General features: G+C 34.7%; 1 protein-coding gene and 2 long non-coding RNA genes across 5 annotated transcripts; 1 reads left to right on the top strand and 2 right to left on the bottom strand.

The window, feature by feature from the left end:
- Positions 1 to 4368: 4368 nt before the first annotated feature.
- On the top strand, positions 4369 to 6131 carry LOC128231538 (uncharacterized). Of its 3 annotated transcripts, none has more exons than XR_008260378.1 (3): positions 4369 to 4699; positions 5102 to 5254; positions 5885 to 6131. XR_008260378.1 is itself a non-coding variant. In XM_052944528.1 (3 exons), the coding sequence occupies exons 1-3, from the start codon at positions 4597 to 4599 to the stop codon at positions 5988 to 5990; spliced, it is 354 nt and encodes a 117-aa protein (XP_052800488.1). In that variant the 5' UTR covers positions 4369 to 4596; the 3' UTR covers positions 5991 to 6131. The 3 variants fall into 3 exon arrangements, 1 of the variants encoding a protein (XP_052800488.1); XM_052944528.1 differs by having other exon boundaries at positions 4369 to 4691; XR_008260379.1 differs by lacking the exon at positions 4369 to 4699 and adding an exon at positions 4817 to 4905.
- Positions 5384 to 7281, bottom strand: LOC128231539 (uncharacterized). Its single transcript, XR_008260380.1, has 3 exons — positions 7001 to 7281; positions 6225 to 6658; positions 5384 to 5981 (listed from the first exon to the last, which is right to left on the bottom strand). It is a non-coding gene; the product is annotated as an uncharacterized LOC128231539 (long non-coding RNA).
- Positions 7282 to 10215: 2934 nt separating this feature from the next.
- On the bottom strand, positions 10216 to 18806 carry LOC128231542 (uncharacterized). Its single transcript, XR_008260383.1, has 4 exons — positions 18737 to 18806; positions 13640 to 13701; positions 13245 to 13357; positions 10216 to 12627 (listed from the first exon to the last, which is right to left on the bottom strand). It is a non-coding gene; the product is annotated as an uncharacterized LOC128231542 (long non-coding RNA).
- Positions 18807 to 19123: the final 317 nt, after the last annotated feature.

Raw genomic sequence — 19123 nt, 5'->3', positions numbered from 1 at the left:
CACTAAGTGGGAATGGTGAAATCGAAAGTAAAATTTCTAAGTTGACACCGGTGACCTAGTTTCACAAGTTCGGTCGGTGGTGTTTATGGATTTTTCAATCACAAAATGGTTTGGAAATACTTGTCATTGAGTCAATGTAAAGCTTGTGTTTATTTTAGATTACATGTTTGTTTGGGTTAATAGTAGAGTAAAAACAATGAAAGAGTTGAACACATGTGTCAATGCCAGGAGTTGTGTGCAAAACATTTAGATAAAACAACACGGAAAACTATTTTGAATAAGTCCATTTCAATTTGTAATGAACTTGATATTTCACTATAAATGAGATTTGTTGTTGTAACCAAGGAATACTCTTTAAAATGAAAAATAAACAAGCATGAAGTATAGATGCCCTGTGAACCATGTATACACAAAATGGCGGAGTTGGGAGAAGATGAAAATGTCCTATACATAATTATGGATTTCTCTGTTACTATCATTGGTACATAAAGTTAAGTCACATGCAAGATTTATTATTTTGCTATGTGATTTTTATGTACTGATGTGGTAATTTGCTGCAAGATTTGAATTTGAAATGGATTTCGTGAACATCCCATGGTAAATATCCCGGTCCAAAAATATCCGGACTTAGCATGGATCGGGTTACACACAACTAGGACCCCTCATGGCATAGGTTATACATACTCAAATCTAGGTCTAGTTTGGTTTTTAGTTTTTCAGGAATTGTTTTCGCAATATTAAAGCTCAAATGTCTTTATAAAATGCTACCGCCTTATTTACAAAATTGGTAATTATTTCACTTTATTGACATTTTCCAATATTAAAATAACTTTAACAATGTTTAGAAAATGTTATGTATTGTTTTAATACAGTGCAATTTTTGTGTATTTTAATGCGTAAAATTCGCCTCCTCTTTTTTCAATTTAATATTGGTAAGTTTTTAAGTGTTCTGCATTCACTTTTGCTTTAGCATATCCTTAAAGCTAAACACATGTCTTGCTGAGTGATATTCAATGTATCTTTGATTAAAAGTGTAGTTTATACATGTAAACATGTTTTATAGTCAATATCATTGATGTTTTATATGCACAGTATGTAAGATTTAACCTGTGTGTTTAATAAGAACTTTGAAACTTTGAGTGTATTAAAACATGCATTAATAGCAGTTTAAGAATTTAAATTGACAAGTAAATGATATAAATTTTCACTGTGTTTATGTTGTTTTCTGATTTTCACCCTTTAAGAGTATGTTTTGTGACTTTTTTCCTTTTTTTTTTTTTTCGACCACCCAGTGGTTTTTTCCAAAAATTCTTGTAAACCAAAAAATAAAAAAGGAGTGGCCTAACTAATCGCAAATGGCCCTTGTGAAAACTCTCCAGATCCTCTTGATATGGTGATATCTCGGGTAGTTCAGTAAGATGATTAGATCATCATAAGCTTTTTGCCGAGTAGTTCAGTAAGATGATTAGATCATCATAAGTTTTTTGCTGAGATAAGAATAAATTATGGTGCCATATAATTGCCGTAAGATAACCTGTTAACGTTCGCGTCATAAGACTAAAAGCAGACTTCGAATGCCCAGAACTTCCACCTATTACCTTTTTTAGCTGTACTACATTAACAGGTTGTATCAATTTATTTATAGATAATATCTTATTACGTTAACCAGTTAGTATGTTACTTATTAAGTGGAATTCGCAAACCATAACTAGTTAACCTGTTAGCGCCTGAATCTTGAATGCATTTATAGCTAAGTGGTAACACGAATCTTATTACGTTAACCAGTTAGTATCTTACTAGTTACCGAATCTTTATACGTTAACCAATTATTATGTTACTTATTAAGTGGATTTCGCAAACCATAACTAGTTAATCTGTAAGTGTTGTACAGCTAAAAATGTAATTGGTGGCAGTTCTAGGCACTTTCAAGCCTGTTTAGTCTTGTGATATTTATCTTACCAAAAAGGTAACGCGAATATTGACTAGTTAACACGAAACAATTCGCAAACCCTATCAGGTTATCTTACGGCAGTAATATGCCACCATAAGAAATGAAACGGTAAGAAGTAATGTGTTTAGATATTGATATTTCAAAACAAATATATTTAACTCACAATTGTTATACATTAAAAAAAATGTAAACTATTTTTTAAACTGTACAACTCTGTAGTCCTGATGGCTCGTACTTCCGTTTACATTGTACACTATTGTAGTGCCGATGGCTCGTACTTCCTTTTACATTGTACACTGATGTAGTCCTGATGGCTCGCACTTCCTTTTACATTGTACACTGATGTAGTCCTGATGGCTCGTACTTCCTTTTACATTTTACATAATTGTTGTCCTTATGGCTCGTACTTCCGTTTACATTGTACTCTATTGTAGTCCCGATGGCTCGTACTTCCTTTTACATTTTACATAATTGTTGTCCTTATGGCTCATACTTCCGTTTACATTATACACTATTGTAGTCCCGATGGCTCGTACTTCCGTTTACATTGTACACTATTGTAGTCCCGATGGCTCGTACTTCCATTTACATTGTACACTATTGTAGTCCCGATGGCTCGTACTTCCTTTTACATTGTACACTATGTTAGTCCCGATGGCTCGTACTTCTTTTTCCATTGTATACTATTGTAGTCCTGATGGCACGTACTTCCTCTTACATTGTACACTATTGTAGCCCGGATGCCTCGTATTTCCATTTACATTGTGCACTTTTCTAGTCCTGATGACTCGTTCTTCATTTTACAGTGTACATTCTTGAGGTGCTGGTGCCCATAATTTATTTTACATTGTACACTGCCGTAGTATTGACGGCTCATACTTACTTTTTTCACGTTTTACAGCACTGTAGTTCTTGGGGCTTATACTTTATTTTAATTGGAGAGCACTGTAGTTCTAAGGGCTCATACCTCCCTTTAACGTTGGACAGCACTGTAGCTGTAAGGGCTCATATTTCATATTTACATTGGACAGCACTGTAGCTGTAAGGGCTTATACTTCCTTTTTTACGTTGGACAGCGCTTTAGTTCATAGGGCTCATATTTCATAGTTACGTTGGACAGCAATGTAGTTCTTAGAGCTCATAATTCAAAATTACATTGGACAGCACTGTAGTTTTAAGGGCTCATATTTCCCTTTTACGTTGGACTGCACTGTTGCTCTTAGGGCTCATATTTCATAACTACATTGGACAGTACTGTAATTTTAAGGTATCTTATTTCCCTTTTACGTTGGACAGCACTGTTGCTCTTAGGGCTCATATATCATAATTACATTGCACAGTACTGTAGTTCTAAGGGCTCATATTTCATAATTACATTGGACAACACTGTACTTTTGAGGGCTCATATTTCCCATTTACGTTGGACAGCACTGTAGTTGTTTTTCGGTTCATTCTTTCTTTTACAATTGGACAGCACTGTAGTTCTAAGGGCTTATACTTCCCTTTTACATTGGACAGCACTGTAGTTCTGAGGGCTCACATTTCATATTTACTTTGGACGACACCGAAGTTCTTAGAGCTCATATTTCCTTTTACGTTGGACAGCATTGTAGTTCTTAGGGCTCGTACTTCCTTTTTACGTTGGACAGCACTGCAGTTCTTAGGGATCAAACTTCCTTTTTACATTACACAGCACTGTAGTTCTTAGGGCTCACACTTCCTTTTTTCATTGGAAAGCAACGGTAGTTCTTAGGGCTCACACTTCCTTTTTAAATTGGACAATATTGTAGTTCTAATGGCTCGTACTTTTTATTTCTATATAATACACTAATGAAGTACTGAGGCCTCTTACTTTCTTGTAACATTTTACACTACTGTAGAATTAAAGGCTCATTATTCACATTGTACAGATCTGTAGTACTGATGGCTCGTACTTCCTATCTACAATATACAACACAAAACTGCATACGTCTTCAGATTAACATTTAATTTTACACAGGCTCAAATTGCCTTTCCTTTAAGTATCATTTTGCATATCATTTGGTATAGACTGCATAAAAGAATACCTTGTCTGAATCTGCCAACAATAACTAGATAACCAGTTTAAAACTGCTAGAAGCCAAAAGTGCAATTAAAGGTAAGTGGTAACATGAATCTTATCTAGTTAACCAGTTATTATGTTACTTATTAAGTGGAATTCGCAAACTATAACTAGTTAACCTGTTAGTGTTGTATAGCTAAAAAAGGGTAATAGGTGGCTGTTCTGGGCACTTTCGAGTCTGTTTTTAGTCTTGTGATATGTATCTTACCGAAAAAGCATCACGAATATTAACAAGATAGCTAGATAATTACCGCAAAAATAAATTGGTTAACACGAAACAATTGACCTTACGACAGGATTTGATTGACAGGTCCTATCAGCCAATCAGAATGTAGGGCTGATAAGCCGTGTTGCTATCCGCCATTTTGTCCGTCAAACTGACCAGAGTCCGTCATATACATGCGCTGGCAATTCCTCGCCTTTTTAAGTATTATGGTAAAAAGGTGTTGTCATGGCACTTGTAATTCGGATACAAGGTAGCCAGGCCGACTAAAGATGGCTTCCAATTCGTTCCGTATTCGAAACCAGCGAGTTATTTAGAAAAATGCAAGTGCTGTATCAGACTCTGTGGAAGACCTCATCAACAGCTGAACTTGGAAATTTTGAAAGATCGTTCAAAGGCGAAACATCTATACGTCTGTACAAAAGTATTTTTTTGAACAAAACTACTTATTTCAATCCACTCAAAATTTATTTAATACTGAAATTGTCCGTGCATGACCTAAATAAGTGTTACTATTTTTAAACTATAAACATCGTACATTTATGCTTTGGCTTGTGTTGTCAAATCGGCATTAATGGCCATTTAATATCAGGTTCAACATGGACACGATTGATTTCATTCAAGATAGAGGTATTTTTGTTGATACCGTTATGTAGTTTTTATAAACTGCTTTGCTTTCAAAGTAAATCAGGAAATATCGTACAACTAAATTTTTGTCCGAACCATCGCATGCTTCCGAATCTCATCTACTCGTATGGTTCCTATGTAAACAATGGCTTTTGTAGCTGTCATTCCGACACATTTCATAGATTTATTTTCATATCAGCACTTTGTCGACGGGAAATCCAATCAAGAAAACCCTGACCCTCAAGCAGCTACTGTATTTGACCAGCTCACACCAGCTAGGCCTCCTCCAAAACTCAGATAAATATTTGAGCCACCAAAACAAAACGAGAACAGATCGGTCTGAATCGTTAAGGTATTATTTTCTGTATAAAACAATTTATTTCACTGTACATTTAAATCAATTACTAGGTTCATTAGAACATGATTCTGCCAAACATGTGCTGTAAAGACTTAGACTTATTATGAATAAAGAACAAGTCAAACATGTACATATTTTCATTGTTATTCTTATATTTTGGGCCATTTACGTAAATCTACAATATTTAATGATAGTTCATCCAATGTTCAGAGTGCGGATCACATGCACACTCGATTAACAGTATTCTTAATGTTGCACTCTCACAGAATTCTAGTTTGACACTTTTTGTCTCAGAATCGGCTTATCTTGGCAATCTTTAAATTAAGACCTAATATATAAATCACAAAGCAAACTTCTCCGAGCAAAAAATATGATAAATGCAATCGAATCCTGTGTAAGTTGTCAAAGTGATCAATCTGTGAAAGTGCAGCTTTAACAGTGAAAAATAACTTCTGCTAATGCTATATATTTTAAAATATATTTGCCATTGCAATAAAGAGGTATTCACCTACAATATCATACATAAACACCAAAGAAATATCAAAGTTTAAGTAATGTTTGCAAAACAACAATGTATTTAATAAATCTGATATTAAATATGCAACAACTGGTGTTATTCTTCAGAACTGAAGCAAACATCATAGAGGTACATCCTTCCAAGAATCCATCAAAACAACATGCTGAACAACTTCAAGAACTCTCTTCAAAAGACCACACTTTCCTGAAATAAATAAAAGATGCCAATATTAAAATAAATCAGTTACATGTATTGTTAAATATTTTAATACTAGCTGTAAATGCTACTGCCTTTGATGTTTGCTTTCTACATGTATATCATAATGAAATATTGACAAGATAATAGCTAATGTTTTGTGGTTGTTGTTTTTCTCTGGACAAATAGTCCATTACTTTTGTACAGCAAAGTAAAACTAAATGTTATAAAAAGCTTTAAAATAGGTCGTACCGATTATTTGTAAAACTTGTCATCACTGCTTTTCTCTTGCGGTTGACATTGCCTGGACTGGCAAATATCGTGTGTGTGTGTGGGGGGGGGGGGGGGGGGGGGGGGGGGGGGGGGGGGGGGGGGGTTCCGGTCTTATGCTAGGTCCCCTGTGGCGGTAGGCTTGTTGAAGACAATAATAAGGGGACTTCCTTATTTCCATCAATCAGAATACTTTAATGGTGTCAACGGTAAATAGCAGGAGACCCTCCACCAGCCTTAACCGGTAAATGGGGGAGGGTAGTGTGTGTGGGTTAGAACCAACTGCCCGGTCAGCTTAGTTGGTTAGAGTGCAGGGCTAGTGTTCTGGTGGTTGTGAGTTCGAGCCCCACACCGGGGGCACTTTTCCTCCCAGGTCTACTTTTACAGCCAGAGTGTGTGAACATGTTCCACAATTTCTGTAAGAACAAAAATCAAAGCATGTGAATGTTTGAGCAATGCAAAAGTTACAGATTGGTATCACCCACGATTGTCACTTGTCAACTATTACATTATTATTCATAAGGGAGAGTGTTCAATCGATTAGAACTGAAACTTTTTATGCATAACCCCAATAAACCATTTCTGCTCATACTATAGAATACAAGGTTATACTGTATAGCTGGCATGTAACTGTTATTTAATGTCACTTCCGGGTTCCCCATTCGGGCCATTTATGATTTACTCATATTGTGCGATGATTTAATCTTTTTTTCAACAATACTGTAAGAAGGACCGGTGTTATTAAAAGTTAAACTTACCCTTGTTTGCATTTACAGTATGCGTCACACACACGCTTATCCTTTGTATCGATGTCAATGTTGACAACATGGCGGCTATCCGATTTTCTCTGACTTGGATAGATTTCACCCCGTAAATGTTAGATATCGTCATTTTCTAAAGATATATCGAGCCTTCCGATGTAGCAGCCAGTTACAAATTCTTTGACTTCTATTTTTTTTCGCATTGTAATGTCACATTTATGATAATTTGTCAGGAATATCGGAAAGCGAAACGACGCGATACGCCATTACTTCCTCGTTTGTTTGACGGACATAGACAGAGTTCGCTCCCTTGATATCAGGGGGCGTGCCGCTGTCGTAAGGTCAATTCGCGAACGCTATCAGGTTATCTTACGGCAGTCATATGCCACTATATTATACCCTTACATAGATTATCATATTCAAGAGCATTTAGTAGACATATTTTCAGATAAACTATGATGTATGCCAGTTGTTTCTCTTGGCGTTCTTGATTTTTCGTTTTTTTCATTACACAATATGATTTGATAACTGGTATGTACTTTAATGGTCTGAATGTATAACAATAATATTTATAAACACACTTATATTATAGTAAATAAAAGTCATTTACGAATACTGATTATTTAAATTTACATGAAGGAGTTTAGTGTTGATATCTTGTCTGTATTGATTTAGAATTAGCACGATTATTACTAACCTTGTCAGTGCATCATGTTTTCGTTAAGACTAAATTTTCTGGAATATTATTTCTCCCACCTCAGCTTTTAAGTATCTTCCATGGCCGAGAGTGTAAGATAGGTTCATCCCAACCCGAGCGTAGAGTGTTTTGCGAATTATCACAGTCATATACATACGCAAATTATTTTCACTACGCATATAAAAGAGTTCCAGCGAAAAACTACATTTTAACTTTGTTTTGTTTAAGTGAGGTGGGAGAATAAGCATCTACCATACCCGCTCGTGTAATATAGGTTCACCCCGACCCTCGAGCAGGGTGTTTTGATGAAACTCGGTAAACCTCGTTTCCGCAAAACACTCTACGCTTGGGTTATGATGAACCTATCTTACACGAGCAGCCGTGGAAGATACTCTACATCCGCTCCGGAAACAAGTTAATAGTACTTTTTTTGCATACCTCTTATATTTTTATTAAATTGATGTTTATCACACTATTTTTACACCTAACAAAAACACGCGCATGTTCATGACGAGCAGACATTTGAAATCACAGCTAGTTGACGTCAAATCATTCGTAAGAAGATCGCAGTTTTACAGAGATTGAATAATTTTGTAAAAAAGAATTATTTATTTTTTACATTTTTTTGCTCATTGGATTTTTTAGAGTTTAATGAAGTTATACTTTTAACTGTTTTTAAATGCGCATTTCTGCACGTGACTTAAATTCCTTGGGGGTGGAAGATCAATTTTTCCACAAGTTGTTACTTAGAGGTTAATACACGGCGTAGCCGGGCCGTTGAGTGATAATTGGCCCGATTGACTCATAATGGCCCGAGACGTAGTCGAGGGACATTATGAGCACGAGGGCCAATTTTCACTCAACGGCCCGGCTACGCCGTGTGTTTACCTCATTAATACATATGTTTGTTTTTCTTTTTTTTTAAGTTTGCTTTTTAAAGTTAGCCTGCTATCCAGTTGTGCATTCTCATTTCGCTCTCGCTTGACTACGATGAGTTAACTCACTCTCAAATTAAATTTTTATTATTTAGTTTTTGAGAGTGAGCCAAACGGGCAAACAGCATTTTGTTGTCATTTTTATGTTCCTATTCCAATTTCAATTGATCACTTTGAAAATTCCACAACACGTCTATCCGATTTTTTCTGTACGAATCACTGACATCTATCTGTTCATGTCCTGAATAACTGAATTCAATTTAATAAACATGAACACTTAGCAAGAAGAACGACTGTTTGTGCTTAAATAAACCAATACCTCGTATTGATGATGTCAACATGTATGAACAGTTGCTGTTTTTCAAGTAAATTCAATTTTGCCGCTTCCTTTGTTTTATTTTTGAATGTCAACGCAGAAAAACAACAACGCCGCCCTAACGGTCCACACTGGTTATCAAACACTAGCATATGGTCCTAAACTGGGTTCGCGTTTGCCTCCCTTTAGGATTTTAATAATAAATATGTTCAAGCAGATCAATAAATTTTGATTTATTTAGTCAAGGCATTATTTTACAGACCCTAAAATTGAAATTCGAAAATCGGCCCGGGTCGCAAAACTGATAATCGCTGAGTCATGAATGCAAATAATGGCGAAATCCCTGAACAAATGTGTTACTATATATAGTAACATATGTATTAATTAACCTTAAACACTTGTTCGGTATGCAAGAAAATCTTTGCCATAAGTTACATTCAAATTTTTTTGAAAGACTCCTTTCACATTTGTTAAACGTGACAATGTCGTGCATAGCATAGTCAAAAGATATCCATCTTTTATGCATATTCTTTTAAATCCTATTTAAATTCAAGTTTCAACTGCAGTCTGTTTATAGTGCTACATATACAAATCATTATCCACAACTCGGGAGTTCATAAATAACTTACATAGTTTATTAGTAATAATCCTCGATGTTTCTGAAAAAGACAACTATATTCAACACTTAAACAGAAACATGAGCTAAAATTTTCTGGGATATAATCATTTCTGTACAAAACATGTATAAACAAATTTATCAAAATCGTTGGAAAAACTCATACACCCTTCTTTTAACTTCAACTACTTAGAAGATTGTTTGTTTCGGTGTGAGATCGTTATATATTTCACCGAGTGAGCACCAAGAGCTATTGTTCACGAGTAATATATTTAATTCTGATGTTCATGAGGTGACATTTAGTGCGATTTTCATTGAAACAAACATTGTTTTTTTATTATACATTTTATTGTAGTTTTTCAGAAAAGCGCGCAAAATTGTATGCGAATGTAACGTTATTTCGGAAATGACGTCGTTCAAAATTGTGTCCCAGCCGTGCGCGCTGACGTTTGAGTTGAAATTGAGAGTGGGATACAATTTCAAAACAGTGAAAACTATACATGTTAAGAACAGTGAAATAGCATTTTTGTTTCACGAATAAATCTATAAATCACCAGAAAACATACGATAAAGGTACTAACATGGTTTTGAATATGATAATATGAACTAAGGCGCTGCCTCTACGGGCTTGAAGTGTTATTGCCGGACACATTAAGTTTACTTAATGACTAAGTGAAACATACTAGGAGTAAAAGGGAAACGTTTTTTTGTATATGTTAATAAAACTTTTTAAATAACAAGCAGTTCTGTTGCTGTTAGCAATTTATTTAGTGTACATGCATCAATAATAGTGTAAACATTATATATAATGCATTACTTTATATTTTATATGAATTTAGAGTTATTCTTCTTAATTAACTTAATTAAAGCTACTATGCATTTGAGATCAAGTACACAAACGCATTTGAGGAATATGTTACAAACAGAAAATAAATAAAAACAAGAGCTGTCACAGAGACAGCGCGCTCGACCATTCCGCCGCTTTTCGGAGTATGGACGGAAAAGTTTTGGCGAAACATGCATTGATCACTGTTATATTAGATTTTAATGCAATAAATGATGTGCTGAGATTTACATAAATTGAATTGGAAAATATTTGAGGTGGTACGAAAACTTTAACATAAATTGTAAGTTGAAAAAGGGGCATAATTTTGTAAAAATGCTTGATAGAGTTACCTCCTCCTGTGTACAGGTTGGGGGCATTATGGTGAACAAGCGTGCAAAGTTTCAAAGCCAGATGTCAATGGACTTTGAAAATATTTGAGGTGGTACGCAAACTTACACATAAATTCTAAGTCAAAAAAGGGGCATAATTCTGTCAAAATGCTCGATACAGTGACCTCCTCCTGTGTACAGGTTGGGGGCAAGATGATGAACAAGCGTGCGAAGTTTCAAAACAGTATATCAATGGACTTTGAAAATATTTGAGGTGGTACGCAAACTTTAAATTGAATGGGCAAAAATTTATTTAAATATGATGGTAAAACATTTAATCAATTACTAATAATTATGATTGTATATGAACAATATGTAGCCAAGCAGCTCTGGCATATTGTCTGCAAAATATCTCAGTGAGAATACAGAATATATTCTTATTTGTTTGTTAAAAAAACATACACCCCACCCCCGCCAAAAAAGTTGCAAAATGTTAATTATGAACTAATGACTAATGTGTTGTTTAGAACAGAATTATCTAAACGATGCTTTCAATAAACTTTAAAATAATTTGTATTTGCAATGACAAATCTGACAAACATCATGTCTAATGATCAAAATTATCTAAATTTCAATTAATGAATATTGTAAACAGCTTTGCTAAAATCAGGTATAAACCAAAAGACCTGTGACAGTTAAATTTGCAGCAAAACATGTATTCTTACAGATCACCAACAGTGACCTTTTTGTCTTGCTTTTTGATAAAAAGGTTGTTTTTTACATTTGGTGGAAAATAAAATTGTGTGAATAAATTAATGTTAAAATTTTCCAACTTTTATAGGCCCAATATGTTATGACCTCTTATGAGGTATATTCTAAATGAAGCATGAATATAGTCAAAACCAATTGCTCATATCATGGGATTTTCAAGACCCCGTATAATAAAGTTTAAACTTATCAAGGTGTAATTACAATCAAATGACTTCTAACCCTCACATAATGTTTAACCCACAGGGTGATCTAAAAAGAAATGATAAATTGCAATTACAATCAACATTCAACAGAGCTGAAAATATATTCTAAATTTATCACCTATATAGAATATACAATAAAAATAATAAAGTCAGTGATATTGTTGGAACATGTCACCCAAACAAGAACTCAGTGAAAAACTGTCAGCTGAGCTCACTATATATATAAAGCACTATTTCATATATTTTTTATATTTGTTGAGTGTACCAGCCAATAGAGCAAGACCAAATTTCAGTTACAAAACCATTTATATATGAAAACAATTGAAACAATTAAAATGATTATATTATATAATTTATACAGAATGACATCATAAGGCTATTAAACTATTCACATATGTTAATATGCACAAATTAAGGCTACAGTTATCTACAACTAATTTATATAGATTTATCTGAAAAAATGCTTGCAATATGTACAGTGTCAAATTATGTTGATAAAATTCAGTGTTCTCAAAAGCACAATCAATGTTTTCTGTACTGACAGCTGGATCTTAAATGTTTAACATATATATATATATATCAGTTCAACAACATACAGTGATCTTGGATTCATTGACAGTTAAAACACCATAACTCCTATACAACGAACTGACTTCTTCTTGAAAAAATCATGAATAAAAGAAACCGAACAAACAAAAGTATCTGGTTTTAAATGCTAAATATGGCACAAAATTAACAGAACAGAGTTTTGCAACTGTCTATACGTTACTCAATTATTACATATTTGCTTTAAATGTCACATTTTGTATTATTCACACACAAACAAGTTTGACAGGGGTGACTAACATCTGCATTCTCTTGAAATATGGGATTCTGTGCTGCATCCAGTTTCAAATTGTTTGACCACTTCAGGCTGCTTGCACATCAGAATCTGCAAATAGCATAAATGCAATGTTTTTAACAGAATAAAAGTACTCCGTGTTCTCAATAAGAACCGGCTGCCGGCCAAAATGGACATTTCAAATGGCAATAGGGCCGGTTCAAATTTGGAAAACTAAATGAATTTTCAGTAGAATAAGAAGAAGCTGGTCGGTTACTTTACTATTTGAGACAGTTCAACCGAAACTTATTGAGAATTAAGAGTACTAACTACTACTGTGAAGGTAAACCAGTTAACAATCATTTGAGGCATACTCAATTCTTTATGTAGTCATAAATTTGATATAGTCACATATGGTGATAATTAAAGAGGTCCAACTTCAACACAAATTATTAATTTATGAAACAACGTTTCGGCCATTCGGCCTTCATCAGGTTGTATGTATATAATGAACAGGAAATGACGTCAACATTCATAACGTTGATATAGTCACATATTGATAGTCATAGTGTAATTTGACGGATTCAAAGATGAAGACAGAATAGATGAAATATATTATGTTTGAATATTTTGCAAAGAGTACCGGTATTAAACAACTCCGAGGTAATTGACTACAAAGAAGCATTTTGGAGGAGTCAGAAATGCACTTGCTTAGAATCTCTTCTTACTTGAAGGCATTTTCCATCCTCTGGAGGTGGTATGGAATTCCAGACAGAACTAATGTATCTTGAACAGGATTTTTTGTCCAAAAAGGTCCTCTCGAGCTTCAGCAACCAGGTGGCTATAAAAAAGAACCAATAAAAAGTATTGAGGGATAAGTCAAAAACCTGAAATTTATAAAAAAGCAAACAAAATAGTTTCACAAAACTGACAAACACGCAGAGGTTGTTGTTTCAATAGAAAATGATATAATCTCATGGCCGTGACCGGAAATAATTTACAACCAGCATGAAACAATGTTATTTAGGAATGAAACAAACAGAAAAGATAAAATTAAAAGATTCAAACCCGCTACTGTTTGGATACATTTTCATAAAGTGATTGTGAAATACTAATAAATTACCGCATGATGTTTACTCAAATTCAAGTTCGGCTGGCTGGTCTGTCATCATCCCCATCTCCAACCTGTTGCAAACAATAGCAAATTAATAATAAGTTATTAAGGAATTAGATTACTAAAAAATACCTATATAATATCCACTATACCTGGTTGATGTAATTATTAAAAATCATATTTTCAGAAGGACATTCACTAAAGGCTTTGAGTTGGGTTGGTGAAGCTGGCATTTATGCACCATCAATTGTAACCCCCCCCCCCCCCCCCCCCCCCCCCCCCCCCCCCCGGTCAGGGGAATAGCAGGGACTTTGACTTCCAGTCAAGCCAACCCTGGCTAAAATCTCCGCCCTGCGGGGACGAACAAATGGTAAAATCCCTGCCAAATGCCCCCGCACCCCAGGGACTCTTGGTAGGCCCGTTCCTTGCTATATTTTGCGCAAAGACAAAACCACCGCATTCATCCGGCACTGTGCAGTCAACTATTTGGAAAGCCAAACTATAAATGACAACTTTATTTTATAGACTATTGTCATTGTAATTTGCTAAAATAGTGTAATGATTCATGTACACTGAACTCCTTCTCATTGTGGTGTACCATATAAAGTTTTATTACATTCCATCCGGTAGATTTCAAGGTATGCTCGGGACAAGAAAAGGGTAACAAAGGGCAATAACTCTGTAATTGGCTGAAATAGAATTGCAGTTCCTATACACTGCACTTCCTCTCATTATGATCTATCACTGTTTGAAGTTTTATTAAATTCCATCCAATAGTTTTCAAGTTATGCTCGGGACAAGAAAAAGTAACGAAGGGCAGTAACTCTGTAATTAGCTGAAATAGAATTGAGGTTCCTGTACACTGCACTTCCTCTCATTATGATCTATCACTGTATGAAGCTTTATTAAATTCCATATAGTAGTTTGCAAGTTAATACTTTTTAAGTTATACTCCAGACAAAAAAAGTAACAAAGGGCAATAACTCAGTAATAAGCAAGAATAGAGTTATGGTTATTGTACACAGCATTTCCTCTCATTATGCTCCACTATTGTATGAAGTTTAATCCAATTCTATCTAGTAGTTCATAAGTTATGCTCTGGACAAAGTTGCAACAGACCGACCGACCACAGGGAATAAATATTATTTAAAGTTAGAAAAAACAACAACATGATAGTATTTAACAGCTTTTTTCCATAAATTTTTTAATTGAATTGTCCCTGACATGAGGAAATAGTAACTAGAATATTTATTACTTCTTATGCACCAGTCAATTGTAACCACGGCCCCCCAGGTCCGGGGAATAGCCTGGACTTTGACTTTTGGTCCAGCCAACCCCGGGTAAAATCCCCACAGGGCGGTGACGAACTGATGGTTAAACCCCGGCCAAATGCCCTAGCACCCCAGAGACTCTATATAAGGCCCAATCTCGGCTTAATTTGGCGCTATGACAAAACATCCGTGGTCACCCGGCCCTGCGGGGCCACCTGGAGAGTAAAAACATGGCCCTTTTCCCCGGCAGTCCCCGGTATACCCCTGGACCTGGGGGGAGGGGGGCATGGTTACAATTGACTGGTGTATTATATTGATACTATTGTTCTGGGTGGTGAAAGTTATATTCACAGATTTCCTAAACAAAGACGAAGTTTACAAATGCAACCTCACATTTGACAGTTTAGACATTATTTTGTTTTTGTATTAGATGAAAGAATCAGCTGATTTTTGTATCATTACAAAAACAGATCTCAAGTGTATGAAAATGTCCCTTGAATTATACTTTTCCTAAAACATTATTAAGTAACAGGGCTTTTTCCGCCCAATTTGGGAAAAAGACCCAATACATTTTGGATAATTTTACATCGTGAAAATGCTGAAATTGGGAAATTTAACTGTTAAAAGAAAAAGCTGTCTAGTCTCCTGCGAATAAGGAAATGTACAACTGTACAATCTGGTGTCCCTTAAAGTTGCACTCCCACAGATTTAACGTTTTGACAACTTTCTTATTTTTGTCTTTTAACGAGCCAATTTTTGTGTAAATGCATGGACACAAGTTATATAAGACTGCAGACAAAAAATTTGATCGCAGATATTTATATCTTATAAATTTTCAAAGAAATGTTTTTTTTATTCATTTTTCTTAAACCGTTAGTAACGGGGTTTAAAAACATATAACATTAATGCACCAGTCAATTGTAACCACACCCCCCCCCCCAGGTCCGGGGAATAGCGGGGACTTTGACTTTCGGTCCACCCATGCAACCCCGGGTATAAAGACTGAATAGAAGGCCCAATCTCCGCTAAATTTAGCGCTAAGACAAAACCACCGCGGTCACCTGGCCCTGAGGGGCCACCTGGAAAGTAAAAACACGGCCCTTTTCCCCGGTATACCCCCGGACCTGGGGGGGGGGGAGGGGGGGCGTGGTTACAATTGACTAGTGCATAATTTAAAGGAAATATAAAAATCTGCAATCCGATCTTTTTTCAGCAATCTTTTATCATTCATTGGTTTGCAGATATTTACACAAAAATTTGCTCTTTCCAAGGCAAAATAAAATAACATGTAAAAACGGTAAATCTGTGGGAGTGCAGCTTTAAATTCAATCACTGAGAAATGAAAATACATGACATGAATAGGATCATAGCTCCACCTGCTAAATTGTCATTATTTATTGTTAGAATTTGATTTATCCATTGAAGTACAATTGGGACAGAAAAATGTACAACAATTGCAGGGCTGGAACCCGGGACCCCTTTGCTAACAGGGCGAGTTCTTCACCAACTGAGCTACTGAGATGCATTCACATTTTCTGACAATCTAAATAAAGAATATGGTACCATGCCATCACCTATGTGCGATAACTTAAAGAAAGAATAAATAGTGAATTTGTTTTGTTTTAGTGTAAAATCCTGATGTACATGAATTTCACTGAGTGAGAATAAAGAGCTATATTTTAAGAGTAACAAACTGAAATATTTTGCATCTATCACAAACATAATAATTTAATTTTAGATCCTAAAAGTGTATAAAATGGCATTCAATTATAATTATTGAAGTAGGGCAACAAATTATAATTTGTATACAAAGGTTACATTATCTTGGTAATAAAGTTGTTCAAATTGTGTCCCAGCCCTCTTAGCACTGGCATTCAATATATCTATTTTAGAGCTGGCTTTAATTTCAAACAGTAAAAAATATATCAATATGTTTGAAACAGTGAAAGATTGTTTTTATTGTTTATAAATGTCTATAAATCACCACAAAGCATATATAATAAAAATGTTTTGAATTTTGCTATGCCAATGCAGGGCTTCCATTAAGAATTTGAATCTGGAAGTATGAACTTCCTGTCAATAAAATTTGGAAGTTTTTCACTGAAATGTGGAAGTTTAGGTCTCCCGAATAAGATATCTTTTTCCACTATTTTTCAATTAGTATTAAAAATCAAATAATTTGCAACTTTAACTTGCCAAATTCACATACTTATACTATAATGATTCATCTTTCTTAAAGACTGATTGAAATTGTGACCTTAAAATTAATATTGACACCAGGTTTTGTTATTTTGAACTTCCAAGCTTTCAACTTTGGAAGTTTACTTAAAAATTATGGAAGTTTTTGTACTTCCAATGAATCAATTTTGGAAGTTTTAACCCATTTCTAGGGAGTAATACACTTCCAAACTTCCTTTAATGGAAGCTCTGCCTATGCTTTACTATACAGGGTTCGAATTTAACTTTGAGGAGAACTCGCAAAATTTTGCGAGTGCTTTTTGAGGCAACTCGCAAAATGAAAAATCAACTTGCAATTTTATCATTTGCTTTATTCCCTTATAATTATATTGTCTAATTAAAGTAGAAATTTACACCTAAGACATATTATGAATATTAAAAAGTATCAATCTTGAGTGACTCGACTACTAGAACTTGTTGATGGCTTATTCTTTTTGGGAAGTATGGAAAGACTCATCAGATGCTGGCCGCATTTTGATAACAAAAACTTTGACAGTTGGGCTAAATTTAGCCAATGACTGAGTTAGGCGATTACATCATTTTAATTCACTTTGTTTTATGCATGCCTCGGAGCATCCCAGAAAGATTCGTAATAAAACTCGGCTTTTTCCGTATTTGTTCTATTTTGGAAACTTACTAGAGCGTGACTCCGTACTGTCTTCTTTATACTGGTTGTGTAAACATGCCACTTATAGGCTGTTTACACTCAACTACATAGCGGAGTTAAGTTCATGTTTATTCTACTTTTCTTTTAACATTTTGTGGTCTAGAAAAAGCCACTCGCAGAATTTTGCGAGCTTGAATAAAAGTCACTCGCAATTTTCAAATGTCGCTCGCATTTTGCGAGTATGCGAGTCTAAATTCGAACCCTGCTATATTAGAGCTGGCATTGTAAATGTCTTGTTAATTTTACACGAACAATATTGCTTTTTTAGTAATTCATATACTGTGTTTTAAGAACAAATTGAGAAGAAAATATTTATCTACCATATTCTATCTCATGTTAAAACAGCTGTTAGGAATCTTGAGTAAATTGCACACCTACAAGCATGTTAAAAACTTCTGAAAAATATTGCAAAAACCGCCACTGTTTTTGTACTGAACTGATGACCCCGCATTTTCTGATTATATGCAGGAGAAAAAAGGTTTTATTTACATTGCTTGTCGGGAGGGGTTTTTGTCGGGAGGGGAAACCCCTCCCGAACCCACCCCATTTACATAATTAATAACTTAACTGTCATTTTTTACTTTGTATGAAAGAGTTTGTCTAATACCACAGTGATTTGGAGGGAATGAGCTGAATTTTGACCTTTACAAAATTTAGTGACATTTTACCTAAAATAAACTAAAATATATATTTTTTTCTCCAGATTCAGCAAAGGGGTCACTCATACCAACTATCTAGCATAAATAACTATGAATTACGGCACTTTTACAAAGTCAGAAAATCTCGTATTGTCTAAATAGAGTAAAGTGAAACAACTCCAATTTCATCGAAATGTGCCTACAAAAGCACCCAAACGAAAAGTTGCAACAAAAACATGCAGCCAACATGCAGATAAACCTTAAATCTTTCAATTGCAACCGCTATTCTCACCTGAACATGCATCTAGTTGGAGAAATTTGATCAAGTTTCTGAAAATATCCCAAAAAATCTCAACACAGACTTGCGTTGCATATGAAAATTAACCAGTCTAAAAATTTTTTTAATATTGTATTTAATAATACAATCAACCTTACTAATATTTCATTAATTACCTTTCATTAATAAACGAATACAAAAGCCTTTACTTGTGAAATAATATGTGAATTTAAAAAAAATAGCATACATGTTGTGACTACATTTCAATATTACTTCTTCCCCAAATTCGGCTATGAAGAAGTAATAGTGTAATGTAACCACAACATGTATGCTATTTTTGTTTTAATTCACATATTAATTCCAATGAATACGATTAGTTGTGTTTATCAAACAGGTGAATAA

The sequence above is a fragment of the Mya arenaria genome, chromosome 4 (genome assembly GCF_026914265.1).
Source record: "Mya arenaria isolate MELC-2E11 chromosome 4, ASM2691426v1".
NCBI lineage: Eukaryota > Metazoa > Mollusca > Bivalvia > Myida > Myidae > Mya > Mya arenaria.
The sequence above is the reverse complement of the archived record's forward strand: the minus strand, read 5'-3'. Positions and strand labels throughout refer to the sequence as shown.